Source organism: Apis cerana, linkage group LG5 (assembly GCF_029169275.1).
Source record: "Apis cerana isolate GH-2021 linkage group LG5, AcerK_1.0, whole genome shotgun sequence".
Lineage (NCBI taxonomy): Eukaryota > Metazoa > Arthropoda > Insecta > Hymenoptera > Apidae > Apis > Apis cerana.
The window spans coordinates 13,289,953-13,305,142 of record NC_083856.1 but is presented as its reverse complement, the minus strand read 5'-3'; the positions used below and the strand labels follow the sequence as shown (position 1 = coordinate 13,305,142).

Below are 15,190 nucleotides of genomic sequence, written 5' to 3'. Positions count from 1 at the left end.
GTCTTCTTCTCTTCGATCAATTGCATCGTTCTCCCATCTATTGGCCGTTTTCGCAATTACCGGCCATTTTTTAACACGTTACATATGTACGTACGATACGATAAAACTAGATGAAATAAAAATCAAATTATGAAATTAAAAAAAACACAGAGGATTGAACTTTAATTAATCGATATAAGTACAATATTTTTTTGAATAGGCCATTTATCGTTTTATATAATAAACGTAATATGCGATGCGTGATCTTTCGATACTTTAATCACTTCGAATTATACAATTATTGTGGAAACACGGCTTGTCGAACTAACGTTTTCAATTCATCCAATTCCAAATCGTTCCATGTTTCCAGTCGCTCGGCGATTCTTTTCAATCTAAAAACAAACTCATAACCATCGATTCTTCCACGATTCCGCGAATTTTACAAATATAAACTATTTTACCTATCGTGATGATTATATATACTGGATGGTAATTCGTGTCGTTTCATCTTCTCAAATATCTACGATCAAATCAATTCTATCGTTACACGGTTCGTATATCGTGGAACAGTGAATAAAATACCTCTAATCCTCGTTTAACTATATCTTCGTCCAATTCCGCGAGTCTCGCCACATAATGTGCGAAACTGCGTGTTGTGCTACCGTTAGTCAATCGGTAGAGGAACGCCAACGATTCATCTTCGTCCATCGTGTATTCAAATGTCTGTGCGATAAAAAGGAAATGAAGAATGAGAGAGAGAGAGAGAGAGAGAGAGAGAGAGAGACAGAGATAGAGAGAGAGAGAGAGAGAGAGAGAGAGAGACAGAGATAGAGACAGAAATTACTCTATACTTTTAACAAAACAATCGTCGAGATTCGTCATTCTTACTTGAATTTCAATCAAAGAAATTTGGGGAAGTAGTGCAAGTACGCCATATGCATGCGTCGCGGCAAATACGTGAGGGCAATCCGAATCTCTTTCAGCGAATGTGTTTAGTATAGCCGCTACCAACGATAATCCGCTCATTTCGGACGTTCCTCTATCCAGTTCGTCCGTTATCACTATTGAATCTGAGGTGGATGCGTGTAGAGCCACGTTAATCTGAAATTCAAATCCTCGTTTCGACTCTTTTCTCTTTTCTCTTTCAGAGTAGAGATATTTCTCTACCTGTCGAAGATTCTGTAGAAACGAGCTCGCGTTCAGCCCGATACTTTCCGTATTCGACATTTGAGTCAAGATACGAGATATCGTGCCTATCGTCGCGGATCTTGCAGGAACGTAACAACCTATATGAGCCATGAACACTATGAGACCAATCTGCTTTAGATATACACTCTTGCCGCAAGAATTTGGCCCTGTTATAACTTTGATCAAACTGTTGCCATTCCCGGAACGTATATCGTTCGGCACGAAAGTGGTCGCGCATTCCATTAATGGATGTCGTCCTTCGACCACGTCTATGATTTTTGACTTCGTTACGTTCGGTTTGGTGTAATTATAATCACGCGCCACTTTGTAGAACGCCAGTAAACTGTAATCGTTTCGATCATTTAATGTTAATCGTCTCATTGGCATTTATCTTCGAACGAATTCTTTCAATGGATACTTACGTGTCTAACTCGGCACAGAGTTGAATCGCGTTTAAAATCGTTCCCATGTGTTTCTTCGTATAACGTATCAACTTTTGCACGATGTGATTTTGCCGAACAGCTATTTTCAATATAATGTCACCCACGCTCTCATCCAACTCTGAAATAATCGAGTACAAAACGAACGAATGAAAGATACCTTTCCGTTTCTTCCAGACGAAAATCGAAAATTTACAGACCTTTTGCCGAAGGACTTTTATAATAATGCACCCGATTGATGCTGAATTTGAATTCCAAATTTGGAAAAGTAACGTCCTCGGGTGGAGTCGGATCCCATTTGTTTATCGCCAGTACATAGCCAATGTTTGGTAGATACAACATATTGCAACCGGTTACGGAACGTGGAAGATGTTCCTGCATATCTTTTTCCGCCATTCGCGTGAGCAGTTCGGGCAAAGTGCGTCGCACGTGATTCACTGGATCGATTACACAAACGTGAATGTAATTAGAAATCGGCGATGTATCAAAAAAAAGAAAAAGAGGATGAGGAAAAAAAGATTTTTCACGCACGTTCGTCCAACAAAGGATCGACGTTCGGTTTAACAACGAGCTTCCTTTCTCGTCTGCTCTCACCAAAATCCACTATGTATTCAATAAAGTATTTGACATATTGTATCTCGGTCGTGACACTTTCGGCGATTCGTTTGAACAATTCTATTCTTTCCCCATATTCTTCGCAAATGTCAGCTATACAAATTACGTGGGAGATAGTCTGAAAAGAGGAAATGAATAATAGCGTGCGAACGAAATGTTAATAAGTAATGGCGAAGAAGGATTGAAAGAGAAAGAAGGGAATGGAATTGAACCTTGTACAATTTATACCAATTGGACGGCTTTGCTTGAGGTCCGGAACAACAAATGAGCACGGTGTTGGTCAAGCGATACACGTGCCGCAAGCAAGAGGTTAAATTTTCAACGATGCTTTGATTGTTGAGATCGAGGAAAAATTCGATGGCGTTCAGTCGTTGCTCGAGCATCGCGATGTTTCGCGTCGGATGATGCAATGTCTTCCTACGAGTGTAATAAAATATATAATACACAAAAATGAAACGAACGCGTTTATTTTTGCGTTACGTGTAAATAATGACTTACCATAGAAATTGAACACCTGGTTTTGAATTGCAATAACGATTAAGCAGCGAGAACAGGCTAATCCCTTTCATCGTCGTGATCGTTTCGCCAAATTTGAAGAGACTCGGGTGATCCCTTGCTTGAACGATGTTCAGTGCTTTGTAAGTATCTTCGTCCATCGTGACTAAATCTTGACTTGATTCCGCAAAAGTATAAAGAATTTGTGAAAAGAATCGTCGTTGTGTCAATCGAGTGATAAATAACGATTTGAACTTACAGATTGATGTAATTCAAAGATACGAAGGACGCTTTTCCGGAAGGATCTAGAGCGATATTATTCCAATGTTTATCGACGAATAACAAGAGCGAACCCAAAGCGTGAATCATTGAGCAGCACTTGAAATTCAATATACTATTTAAGAAAGTCAATCTGTCCATGTTGTTGGCGTTTTTCGGCTCTGATTCGATGCGAAGACATCTCACTCTGTGGGAGCATCGTTCGTAATTATGCTCCTTCTTACAGGTCATTTTCAACACGGTGTTACGCACGCTTTCGAACGAATTCGATTCTTCGTTCATTGTTTGCGCCATTAAAATTTGTTTGATCGCGTTCGTGAAAGAAGATGGCGCGGCAGCGTTCACGAGCAAATAACGTGGTAAACATTGTTTGTATAGCATTTTTGCCGCGTCGAAACGTTCAAAGTCGTCTATCATATCTTCTAGCACGAATAATTCGGATGTAACGACATTGTAATAAGCGGCGCCAAGACGATTGTTGTTCCAAATCATCGATAAGATTATCTGTTACAAAGAAAAAGAGACGATTCGAATGAAATTAGGAAGAAATTAAGAATGGCTTGTTCGATGTTGTATTTGAAAAAAAAAAAAAAAAAAAGAAAAGAAAGAAAATGAACAAAAATTTCAAAGATATTGCCTCGTCAATGTCCTCGCACAAATTTGTATCGGGTAATTTGGAATTTGACATATTCGTGTCTTTATCGGTTTTCTGTCGTGGCATCAGCTCGTTAACCATTGTTTCCTCTTCCTCTTCGCTACTCTCGGAAATCAAAGATTCGAATTCGTTGCGCCTTTGGTATAGAAAAAAATAAAAGGAGAGAGAGAAATGAGAAAAAAGTGAAAAATGATAGAACGAAATGTTATACGTGTATACGTACACGAGGGTGCTCGATAGTACGGTTCTACGGCTAATTTTAGATTCTCTGCTCGACGAACACGTACTTATACGTTGACGATTCGCTTCATCGCGATTGAGCGATTTTATTTTATCGTAATTATCCATCGGAATAGAAAATGTAAACGCATCGATTAGGACACCGTGGATCCACCATTACCGAATTTAACGCGCATGCGCGACGATTGGCAAGAATTCGTATTCAAGAATTCCTGTCCGAGACCAGAACGTGGCGAACAGATAAATAGGGAAAACGGTAATGATCGAATGGAAAACAAGATATATTAATTTTATTTTATTATATTACATACATATATACATCATGTTATATACATATATATAATAACAATAACATACGTATATATAAAATGATAGTAGGGGAAAGAATAATTTTCGCAAGATACAAAAGAGAGAGTTGAAACTTTTCGAGAAAAAAATTAACTCGGAATGGGGGGAGTTGGGCAAGGATTATAAAAAATTGGCCTATACGTTTTTCGTTTCGTGAACGGTTGTAATCCATTTATCGATGTAAGTTGATGCGCAGCAGGATTCTTCGGATGTTCGGTTGGTTCGATCAGCTGGGACAAATCTTCCTTAGATGTCGCTACGTCCGCGCTTCGTGCAGGACTGGTGGACCTGTTCGTTCAACGTTCGTTCGTTGTTCGTCTTCGTTCCACGCTTGTCTCGCTCTTGGGTATAGGAATTGAAGGAATTGCGATTCGACGATTCGTGTTCACGTTAAGGTTTAAGCATTTTTCGTTCTTTTTTTTCATCGAAGAAACGCGAAGACACGAGATGTATCTCTTTCTCTTTCTTTTTCGAAACGAATTGTCAATTCGCTGAATTCTCATGGTATCGAGGTATCCATGCACGGTTAACTTAGCTTTAAAATGAAGCGTTGTTAGATGACTAGAGGCGTTAGGATTAACATTTCTACGACATGCCCGGATTAAAACCTGCACGAAATGAAAAATAGATATATAGGCGACGATCAGCGATCGCGAAGCGGGAACAAATTACGGAATTACAAGCGTGAACGACAGGATGGATGGAAATCGGTCTCGGTGTAGATTTCATTTACAATTTTCTGGGATTTTATCGGGAGCTTACCTAGGCCGATGAGATTTTATCTTGATCCCGTTCTCCCTGGAGTGCGGCCTCGTGTTTGGTTGCGAAAGTTCGCTATCGCTACTCGCGAAAGAAGTTCTGGTTACCATTGTACCGTGCGCGAAATCTTTCCTATCGAGAAAAAAATTCAAGAACGGAGAGAGAGAAGAAGAGATAAATATCAATCTTAGACGCTGTTGCATAATGATAGGCGCAATAGGCGCGAGCTCACCTATAATTATCCGATTTTGGAGTGGAATTGGAGACGACAGGTGGCTTGCCAGGATGAAGATTCGCGTGAACGAAAACGGGCGAGCTTTTGGGAATATCGCAAACGATCTTGGGATGAACGGTGGTTTGCTTGTGATCCGAATGATTGACGGTATCCGGCGGCCAATCGTAATACTTTGGACGATAGCCTTTGGAATCGGGACGAGGTTGCTTGGCCGGTTCCGTGTCACCGCGTTTACCGACGGTGCTCGTGATTATCGGCGGGTTCCCATTCGGCAACGAAGTGGGGGAGGATGCGGTAGAGGAAGGTGCACCGTCCGGATCCGCGCGAGACAACTGCGAACCGTCCCAATCCGGCGGCGTTGGCAAGCTACTACGAGGACGAGATATCGAGTTACAGCGCGAAATAAGAATAGAAAACGTATAGTGTATTTGGGTCGGTGGGAATATACGTACTTGAAATTCTCTTCCATTTCTTTGAACAGCCGCAACTGTTGTCTGATACTCGCCTTTTCCTTCGCGCGTTTCCGTTGAAACTCTTCCTCCACTTTTCGCATCGCCTCCAGTTCACCTTTCCTTTGACGCTCCTTCGCCTCAGCCTCCCTCGATAATTTTTCCGCCAATCGCCGCCTCTCTATCTGCCTCACCGTCGACTGAAACGTGAATCTTTTGCCCCGCGAATTGCTCTTTCGCTGCGACTTCGTTTCATTCGCGTCGCATATCCATGGGATCTGCGACGGACGATCGTTGGTAGATGGCGGTGAGAACGTTCTCCTTTGTTTCGGTGGTTCGGGACAAGTTGAGAACTCGTTCCGTTCCCTGCAACCGTTCTCGTCCATACGATGATTCTTCAAGCTTTTGTCGTCGCGTCGTCGATTCGAAGCATCCTCGATCTCGTCCCTGCGCTTCTCCTTACGCCTCTTCGCCTCTTCGCCCCGCTCCTTCCTCTCATTTCCATCCTCGCCGCCATCCTTATCGCCCTTGTTTCGACCAACATTCTTGCACGAGCTCAATCGGAAAGAGGCAATCTCGCGTTCGATCGATTCCCCGTTATTTAATTTCCGCCTCGTTACGCTACCTTCTTCCCCAATCTTTCTACCGTTCAAATTTTGCACTCGATGTTCCGTTTCGCTCGTATCCGGCAGATACATAACGTGACCGCCGGGTGTCAAGTACGAGAACGACGGAGGTTTCATGATTACCGGGAAATCGTTTTCCTTCGCTTTGTCGCGCGCTTCGTCTTCCTCGTCTCGCCTCTTCTTCGACGACTCGCGATCGCGCGCGACATTCTCGTCGTCCTGGTCGTCGTCGTGGTCGTGGTCGTCCTCCTCATCTTCGTCGTCTTCATCCTCGTCGTCGTCGTCGTCGTCGTCGTCATCGTCGTCGTCCTCGTCGTCGTCTTCGTCGTCGTCGTCGTCGCCGTCGTTGTCGTCGTTCTCGCTATCGCACGGGCACGCGGCGGGAACGCGTCGATGGGAGAACGGGCGACAAACGGTGGGAGAGATTGGAGGAGCGGTGTCGAGGCGAAGACGAGAGTGTTGGAGGGAGGTGGGCGCGCTGGTGGACAAGAGCCAATTGTCGTCGAGGGTATTATTATATTTCCTGTGAGTGGTGTGATCGTGCGACCCGATCCCGAACGCTCCGGACACGGATCGTTTCAACTTTTGAAGGGAGTTGAAGGCGAACGCGTCCCTGGTCTTGGCCTCCGGCGGGCAGAGGCACATCGAGGCCCTCGCTTCGTCCCTGGGCAACGAAAGGGAGAACACGTGGCCCCGTGGGGAACGATACTTCATCGGCGTGGGTAGGGGAGGGGGAGAATCGACGCCCGCGTCGCTGCTCGATTCCTCTCCCAAGTCCTGCTGCGGCGTCCAAGTCGGCCTGGTCACCGTAGTCTTCGCCCTGTTGATCGTGCTCACGTCAAAAGAGTCTTCGTTACCGGCCCCGGCATCCCCCGATATCCCGGAATCACCGGACTTGTCGTGCCAACTCCGCGCTCCCAACGAGAGTGGGAAAAGCGGGGGCGGTCTCGAGAGTCGCTCTATCCGTTCCTCGAACATCACCTGCAACGGATCGATTCATCGTGGATAGGATTTGACCGTATCAAAGGAGGAAGAATATAGAGAAAGATAGAGATATTGAGTTGTTCAAAAAATAATTTCATTTTTTTTTAAATGAAACGCACTTTTTTAACACGTGAACAATAGAATTCGACAAATTCCCGTAGCAATTTCATTATTCATCGGTTCGTTTTGATCGGTGCCTTTATTTTGTCTTCATTAGATCTTCGACTGGTCGGTCTTCCAGAACATGGTGCATCTTTAATGTCGGAACGAAATTTTGAAAACAAGCTTTGATATTGGTGCATTGTTAATACACCTTTTACATACTCTTAAAAGTAAAATATGCCGAAAATGCTCCTTTCGGTTTTGCATCTTTGTTATCCCACACGTAAAACACGTACAGAATAGAACTAATTTTTCTTATAAATAAACCATGAAATGTCAACTCTCAAAATACCATAATAACAACACGATTTAGAACGAAGTTGGCTGGATAAACGTGCGACTAGCGACACTCGTGTGAAAAAACGAAATTACTTTCCAAACAACCCAATAATTTCTACTCTAGAATGAAGTTGGCTGGATAAACGTTCGACTAGCGACACTCGTGTGAAAAAACGAAATTACTTTCCGAACAACCCAATGATTTCTACTCTAGAATGAAGTTAGCTGGATAAACGTTCGACTAGCGACGTACTCGTATGAAAAAACGAAATTATTTCCCGACAACCCGATAGATAAATAAATAGATAAACAGAGAGAGAGAAAGAGAGAGGGAGATTTCAAACCGGCATTTCTTCGCTGGCAGTGCTCATGCTCGGACCCGGAGTTTCCAACGTGGAGAGCAATCTCCAGGCAGCGGATGGCGAGAATCGCGGGATTTCCAATTGCTTTTTCGGCAAGGTTGGCCGCAACTTCAACGAAATATTTTCCACGACGTTTTTCTCCTGGAAGCAAAAGGACTCGATTGATCGAGTCGATCGAAACAAAAGGTAAGAGATGAGCAACTCACGTTATCTTCGCCCACGTCGTCGAGAATCCCGTCCATGGAAGTTCTGCCGTCTCCACGGTCCCGATCCGAGTGCTTGGATACTGCAACGGTGTGGAATTCTCGGGCGATCGCGTCTCGATCCTCGTCATTGCGGGATTCGCCCGAGAAACGTTCATTCATGCCGAAGTAGAAAGTAGTTTTCGGAGTTGCGGGTTGCGCTGTGATGGGAGCAAATCTAATCGGGAACCAGTAAGTAAGTACGACAAGTACAAGAGTGATTGGTGGATTGGAAAAAAGCGATGAAAAAGAAACGACTTACGCCTCGTCCTGTCCTCCCCCTCCTGCTGCTGATCGTTCGTTCGAGACGGAGTTACTCGTCCGTTCTCGCGATCGATCGACCGTGGCGAGCTTCGAACCGTCAGAATCCGAGTTCTCGTCCCGAAATTGATCCCGTTGCGATTCCATCTCGTGTCTCGCGAAACGATCCCTCGACCTTGGCCCCTGCGCGCATCCCTCCTCCCCGCCTTCCCGATTCTCCTTCCCGCGTTCGACTTGTTTACGCCGATTATTACCGCTCGGTCGAGAAGCGGGCAGTTTTCGATCGTATCGGGTGTCGCGTATCGACCCGTCCGTCAATTTCAACCCGCTCGAGTCCAACTTATCGCGTACTTTTTTAGCGACTCGAATCAACTCGGCTTGGAATTCCGGATTGCTGATGCTTCTTTGAAGAGTGTTGCTCTTCCCGTGATGATGCTCGGAGAGCCGGGAGTGTCTGGGCGGGATACGGCGGCGATCACTCTCGACGGCCGCCTCGGTCGCGAGCTCGTTGTCGGAACGCGAGTCGCCGAGGTTGATCGGGTCGCGCGTGTCGGCGGCTGCCAACTGCCAACCGATCTGCGCTCTCTTCGACTCGGCGCGGGTCTTGAACAATCGAGATCTTCGGGGCGGTGGTTCGACTTTGGGCCGATTCGATTGTTGCTCGTTGGCTGGTTGATGCTCGGCTCGAGAGTGGAGGGTACAGAGGCGAGGATCGAGGTTTCGGCTCGGGGGGCGAGAGATTTCGGTCGGAGGCGAGGCGTTGGCGCGGAGACGGGGGGAGGCGGGCGGGGCGGGAGCTTTGTACTTTTTCCTAGCCTTGGAGCATCCGCTCTCCACGAGCCGTTCCCTCGAGTCTTTGCCGTTGTGGTGGTAGTGGTGGCGGTGGCGCGACGCTTCCGCTTCCACGGCGTCCCTTTCCACCATCATAGCAGACGGCTCGACGAGGTCCGCGGAGCGGAGATCGGGCTCGCTGCCGAACTTCTTCGGATCGAGGGTGGGAGCGCTCGCGTCGCTCGGGTAGTCGCGACTCGATCGATAATAGTGGCGGTCGATACGTCTGGAGCAGGGTCGAAGGAGGTTCGAGGCGGAGCCGCTCCTCTCTCGAAACGACGGAGGCGGATGATCGTTGCGCTGCAACGAGAGACGAGAGATGAAGGGAATCGCGGCCAGCTGCTCGCGAGTTTTCGTTTCGCCTCTTACTTACGGACACCCTTTACCTTGGCGAGATCGCGGGACGAGGCGAAGGTCGGCGGTCTGCGGCCGCTGATCGTTCCACCGTTGTGTATGATGCTCCCATTGTCGGTCGCGCGCAGCCTTTGACCCGGCGGCTCGGGAAGAACTTTCCGCGCGGCGCTCGGCTGCGACCTGTGTCTCGTCAACTCTCGAGGGAACGATTGGGACCATCCGTGATGACCGTTCGTTCCATCCACCCCGTTCGAGCACACGGATCCGATCTGTTGTTCCCGAGAGCTGCTTCCATTGTTGCCCATGTTGGCGCGAACTGCCCACCTGCGCGATCACTACGGATGATACCTCGACCGAGCCTCCATCTTCTGTGAAAAAAAAAAAAAAAAAGAAAGGAAGAAAGAAAGGAAGAAGACACGATTTTTCATTTCACGATCGAGTGGATAAAAGTAGTTTCGTTTCGAGACGGGAATTTGAGGGGAGTAGTTGCGAGAGGCGCGAAGGAAACGCTCGTTGCCCGCGGAAGCGAATCGAGCAAAGCGAAGAGCAACAACCACGCTCGATACCGACGATAACGGTTTTGCCTAACGGGTTCGAATCGGTTCGAGTTCGAATAAATCGACCGGCCAACGAACGATAGATTACGCGTGCATTCGAGTTCGTATATCGCGGTCGAATTTATGCAGTAACGAGAAATGCGGATAAATCGTCCCGAACTCGTTGCGCAATATGAAGAGAAAGCTTCGACTTCGATCGTCACGCTTCTTTGACCTTCGTTCGTTCATCGGTGCCCATCGACGATCCATATTCGAGATGATAAAAATGTTTGCTGACTATCACGAGATCGTACGATAATATTAATCCATTTCTAATTTGTGGAAAGTAGACAGAGACAGAGACAGAGACAGAGACAGAGACAGAGACAGAGACAGAGAGAGAGAGAGAGAGAGAGAGAGAGAGAGAGAGAGAGACAGATGAAATCGGATCGAGGTCGCGGTCCACGCGCGAAAAAGAAAGTCTTCCCTTAGGAGAACGCGGACAAGTTCGATCTGGTATATCCGGTGAGAGCGGACAAGCCGCGATAACTGTCAGCCCGTACGCGTCTGCGTTCTCTCTTCGCTTTCGAAGCCGCGAACGTGTTTCATGACCGAAATTCGATCATCGCGCGCGAGGAATTCACGAAGACAAAGAAAGAACGAATCGATTCGTCCGTCCTTTTGCGTAACGTTCTCTAATTCCCCATATTTCTAACTTACGTACGTAAGCTTACGAAGATGAAGGAGAGAAATTTGAATAAAATTCGTTCGTTTACTCAAAAGATAGATCGGTCGTGGATCGTTAACTCTGATCACGAAACGCGCGATAGATGCGCGATCTTAAGATCGAGAGCAAATGTCCGAAACGTTATCCAAGAACGAAGGCGAGTTCCACGGAAAGAGAGCGAACAAAACGCATAACCGGTTATCGTTTGAGTTGGCCGAACGTTGGTAAGTCTTGTCGTTTTATGCTCCTAGTTCGAACCCACGTTTCCGCGTAAACGTTTCGTATCGAAATTCAAAAGAATTTCTATGAAAACCCGATTATTTCGATATTTCGCATTATTTTGGAAAGATCATGATTTATAGGAAGGAAAAAATCGAAGAAAAGGGGGTATTGTGAGATACTCGAGATACTAATATTAGGAGATACACGAGAGAACGGTAGGATATCGAGAATAAATACGGATGTGTTTTATTCGCGAGGCATCTAGGTCAGTCTCAGTCGCGCAAGTGCAGTGTGCCGCACCTATTCCATTCGCACCTGTGCGCATGCGTGTTGGCTGGTAAGAGCGCAAAAACTTCGACGATCGTCGGATTCGACGGAGCGAACGAACCAGCCGAAGAAAGAACGGGCGAAAGAACGCTAGCGAAAGAGAAAAAAAATTACATCGTTCGGAATTATTTTCTCAGCATCGTTTCCCAGGAATTTTGGTATGCGGAAGGAAAGCTACGTAGCAAGGTTCGCAGACCGATTGAGCGAAAGGTGGAGAAAAGAGAAGGGACGGAACGGCGTGTGTGCGTATACTTTATCTATATGGTAGAGGCAACCGAGCGATGTGGTACATACTTACTTATACCGGTAAAGAGAGAGCTAGTTGCATGCCAGAGTACGAAAGGAGGGAATAGGAAGGGAGGGAGAGAGAAAGAGAGAAAGAGAGAAAGAAAGAGAATGAAAGATAGCGCGGAAGTTTTTGGACGCAGAGCGGAGGTAGATACGATCGTCGATCCGTGATCCATGTAAGTACATATACGATCGATCGATTCGATCCTCATCGTTTGTTCCATCCGTGAATCCCTTTGATTAGCCGCTGCTTTTTGCGTCGACTATTTTTCCGAAAATTTCCAAACGCTTTCATTATCGTCATTCTCCGTGTCTATTTCCGATTACATTCGTTGTCGTTCTTCGCGATACTTGAACTGTTCAAGAAACTGACACCGAAAATCAGGTCGATCGCACAACGTACGATTCTTTCGTGAGATGAAACATTCGTTGCGAAACTTCCTGAACGTATTGCACGGACCTCTGATTCTTTGCAAGTTCGTAGACTCGAAAAAAAAACGTTGAGTAATCGTACTTCTCTCTTGGAAGAAAAATCCTATTGTTGATCTTAACGAAAATAGACAAAATTTATTCTATTTTTATCAACTTATAATCAAAATTATTACTTATTCCACTATTCGACGAAGAATTATATTATGCGATAATTCAACGCAGACAGTGACGTCCTCGACGCTGAAGGGCAAATGGCAAGAGCCAGCGAGAAGTGAAAGCTGTATTTGCGCAAAAGAGGAACGATGCGTCCAAGACCAAAACGATTTTGCTTCGCGTTCGAATGCTATTCTTTTAAATCTATCACTCTCTGTATAAGAAATGTTTTAAAAAAAAAAGAAATCGCCTATGAACGAGACATTGATTGGGATAAAAATGGGAAAACAGCGAATTGAATAAAAACAGAAAAGGATCCGTAACCATCCATGTTGGAAGAACGATTTCTAAGAAAAGAAAGCGCGCAAAACCCGATAATTTTTTGGTTGTGAAAAGTCAACCGTGTTCTAAAGGAAACGACAACGATAAAACAACTATTTATTTACGATCCGCAATTCCTAGATGAGATATTCTTTCGTTAATTGGAAACTATTGGAAGCGAAAGCTTTTCTTTAATTTTATTAAATGACTAATAAAAATTGCATATGTACGCGTTGCCATAGATTCACACAAGTAATAGTTAAAATTAGATGTGGTTGTGATTGGGCGAACAAATTCGAGAACGTGTAGTATGCGCATACAAACCGAATCTTACATAAATTTTCTATGCTTTGATCACATATGCTTTCAAAGTGTTTTTCCTTCATAAAACATGTGAATAAAATCGGTCGTCATCCTCGGATAGTTATATCTCGTCCTATGGAATCCAGTAACGTGAACCGGTAAGAAAACCGAACAGCGGAACGTTACACCGAAGTGAATCGATTTTCCCGTGAAACTTGAATCGCACCTAAACTTTTATCTATCTTTATCGATCGCTTGCTTTACGGTGAATTTGCTTGCGTCGCGGAATTTCGAATCCTGCCATTCGCGATCTTGAACGATATTAAACTTGATACCATCATCAAAATAAGAATAAAAAGAGAAAAGATGGCGTTGCAGGAATGATTCAAGAGTGCCTGTATAAACAAAGCTAGTAGTGGCGGTAGGAGCGCATCAGCCGAGAGGCATCTAACGGGGCAACGTCACGGCGCGTTAACCTTCTTCCGATTTCGCCAATTCCTTTGATATTTCTTTTGTATCAAATCTTTTCTCTGCAACGAGAACCGATTCGAGAATCGTTCGAGAAAACCAATAAACAACGTTAGGAAAGGAACGCGAATTTCCCGCGAGGCCGTTTTCGCTGTTCATTCGAGCGATACTAATATCTCTACCGCTTTCGTTTCGTCGCAATCAACAAAATTACGCGCATTGTATTCGGGAACGGGAACGGGAACAGGAACACGCTTTTTTCCACGTAGTATTGTTCCTTGTTTCAGAATCTACACATTTACCGTTGAGATGAAACTTCTATTGCGTTCGTTAGCGTCCATTTCAGTTACACATTTTTTTACAAATTTGACAAACATCTTTTCTCTCGTAACACGTTTCTATCTTCTATCTAAACTGAAGTTCATAGAAAATTCATTCCTTTAATTAAACAACACTTCAAAGATTTGCTTTTTATTATATATTATAATTATTGTTATTGCTTGAACTTCATATATTGATAATTTTTAATATGATATATATATATATATATATATATATATATATATCATATTATTCATCGAAATTGAAAATTTATGGATTACGATTATCGATTATAATAAATAAATATATACATGTTGTTAGATATGTCGATTGTTTTACTTATTATACTTACATCTATGTACGTACTTACTTGTTTTAATTAACACGACGATATAGAGTTATGGACAGCAGGTAACATAAAAGTTAAATTATGCGATGTTTGATTAATCGATTTTTATTATTCTAGAGATTCGTTTTTTGTTTCACGCGTGTTATAACACACGCACATCTTTCTAACGTTAATTTTAAATATCTTGACTACGCGATACTATAAATGTACTTTTGATATCTGCACCTGTGTCACAATAGCGAACGTTGTTATATTTCGAACGAAAATCGGATAGAGAAGTGAATGAGAAAGTAGGTATCGACGAAAAAAAGAATGAGAAGCGGAATAAGAATGTGAAGACAGGAAAGTTGGAAGAGGAAAGTATGACGACAGAAGGGGGGAAAAAGAAAGGGAAAAAGAAGGAAAAAGAGGAAGAAGAAAACAAAGTGTGAAACCGTAGAACTGCACACAACGTCCAGATGATTAGACGACTCGAAAGAGAGTGCGATCCGCGCGGTCCTTATCCTCGAACGCGACGCGAAATCGGAACTGAGCGACGGTGGCGGCGGCAACGGCGGCTCTCGAATCCCCACCCCTGCGAACGTTTGTTAAAACCGTTCTCCTACCATTGCTCGTGTTTCATCTATCTACCAACCTGCCTACCATATCTGCATCCTTTTCTTCTAACTGTGCAACGTATAACATTGTCCTTTCCCCTACCTTCCTTCGTATCTTTTTCCTTGCTGCATTCCTTTCAACGTAGCTTCTATTCGAGTGTGTCATGTGACTGTTTCTCCGTTCCATCTAGTAGGTGTTGCCATTCAACGTTTCGCCACTTTTTTCCACCAAACATTCGAATTAACAAATTTTCTGACTTTCTCCGTTCGTTGTTCAACTTCTCGGAAATATTATCAGTCGAATGTGAACCAATTACAAATATTATATAGAGTTAACCTCTATATTCATCTCATATTAGGAAAG

The 15,190-nt window shown here is 44.5% G+C and overlaps 2 protein-coding genes across 8 annotated transcripts; both read right to left on the bottom strand.

The window, feature by feature from the left end:
- Window positions 1–239: 239 nt before the first annotated feature.
- On the bottom strand, window positions 240–3,488 carry LOC107998152 (mutS protein homolog 5-like). Its single transcript, XM_062075543.1, has 11 exons — window positions 2,977–3,488; window positions 2,721–2,894; window positions 2,435–2,639; window positions 2,139–2,340; window positions 1,808–2,044; window positions 1,590–1,728; window positions 1,147–1,510; window positions 868–1,080; window positions 562–702; window positions 441–499; window positions 240–371 (listed from the first exon to the last, which is right to left on the bottom strand). Exons 1-11 carry the CDS (start codon window positions 3,486–3,488, stop codon window positions 278–280), a joined length of 2,340 nt encoding a protein of 779 aa, XP_061931527.1. The 3' UTR covers window positions 240–277.
- Window positions 3,489–4,171: 683 nt separating this feature from the next.
- LOC107998306 (uncharacterized) lies at window positions 4,172–15,133 on the bottom strand. 7 transcript variants are annotated; one of them, XM_062075529.1, is made up of 9 exons: window positions 14,930–15,133; window positions 9,816–10,151; window positions 8,600–9,729; window positions 8,302–8,515; window positions 8,078–8,236; window positions 5,686–7,289; window positions 5,231–5,602; window positions 5,002–5,130; window positions 4,172–4,527 (listed from the first exon to the last, which is right to left on the bottom strand). In XM_062075529.1, exons 2-9 carry the CDS (start codon window positions 10,086–10,088, stop codon window positions 4,329–4,331), a joined length of 4,080 nt encoding a protein of 1,359 aa, XP_061931513.1. In that variant the 5' UTR covers window positions 10,089–10,151; window positions 14,930–15,133; the 3' UTR covers window positions 4,172–4,328. The 7 variants fall into 7 exon arrangements, with proteins under 7 accessions (XP_061931513.1, XP_061931516.1, XP_061931514.1 ...); XM_062075532.1 differs by lacking the exon at window positions 14,930–15,133 and adding an exon at window positions 14,252–14,855 and having other exon boundaries at window positions 4,172–4,847; window positions 5,231–5,599; XM_062075530.1 differs by lacking the exon at window positions 14,930–15,133 and adding an exon at window positions 14,252–14,854 and having other exon boundaries at window positions 5,231–5,599.
- Between the last annotated feature and the right edge of the window lie 57 nt (window positions 15,134–15,190).

Coding starts and splice junctions, on each gene's coding strand:
- LOC107998306 (XM_062075529.1), bottom strand. CDS start 10,088: ATGGGCAACAATGGAAGCAGCTCTCGGGAACAACAGATCGGATCCGTG. Junction 8,237..8,301: donor ACGACGTGGGCGAAGATAAC/GTGAGTTGCTCA, acceptor TTTTGCTTCCAG/GAGAAAAACGTCGTGGAAAA. Junction 5,603..5,685: donor GAAATGGAAGAGAATTTCAA/GTACGTATATTC, acceptor TCGTCCTCGTAG/TAGCTTGCCAACGCCGCCGG.
- LOC107998152 (XM_062075543.1), bottom strand. CDS start 3,488: ATGATTTGGAACAACAATCGTCTTGGCGCCGCTTATTACAATGTCGTT. Junction 2,895..2,976: donor TCTTTGAATTACATCAATCT/GTAAGTTCAAAT, acceptor TGCGGAATCAAG/TCAAGATTTAGTCACGATGG. Junction 372..440: donor ATATATAATCATCACGATAG/GTAAAATAGTTT, acceptor GTTTGTTTTTAG/ATTGAAAAGAATCGCCGAGC.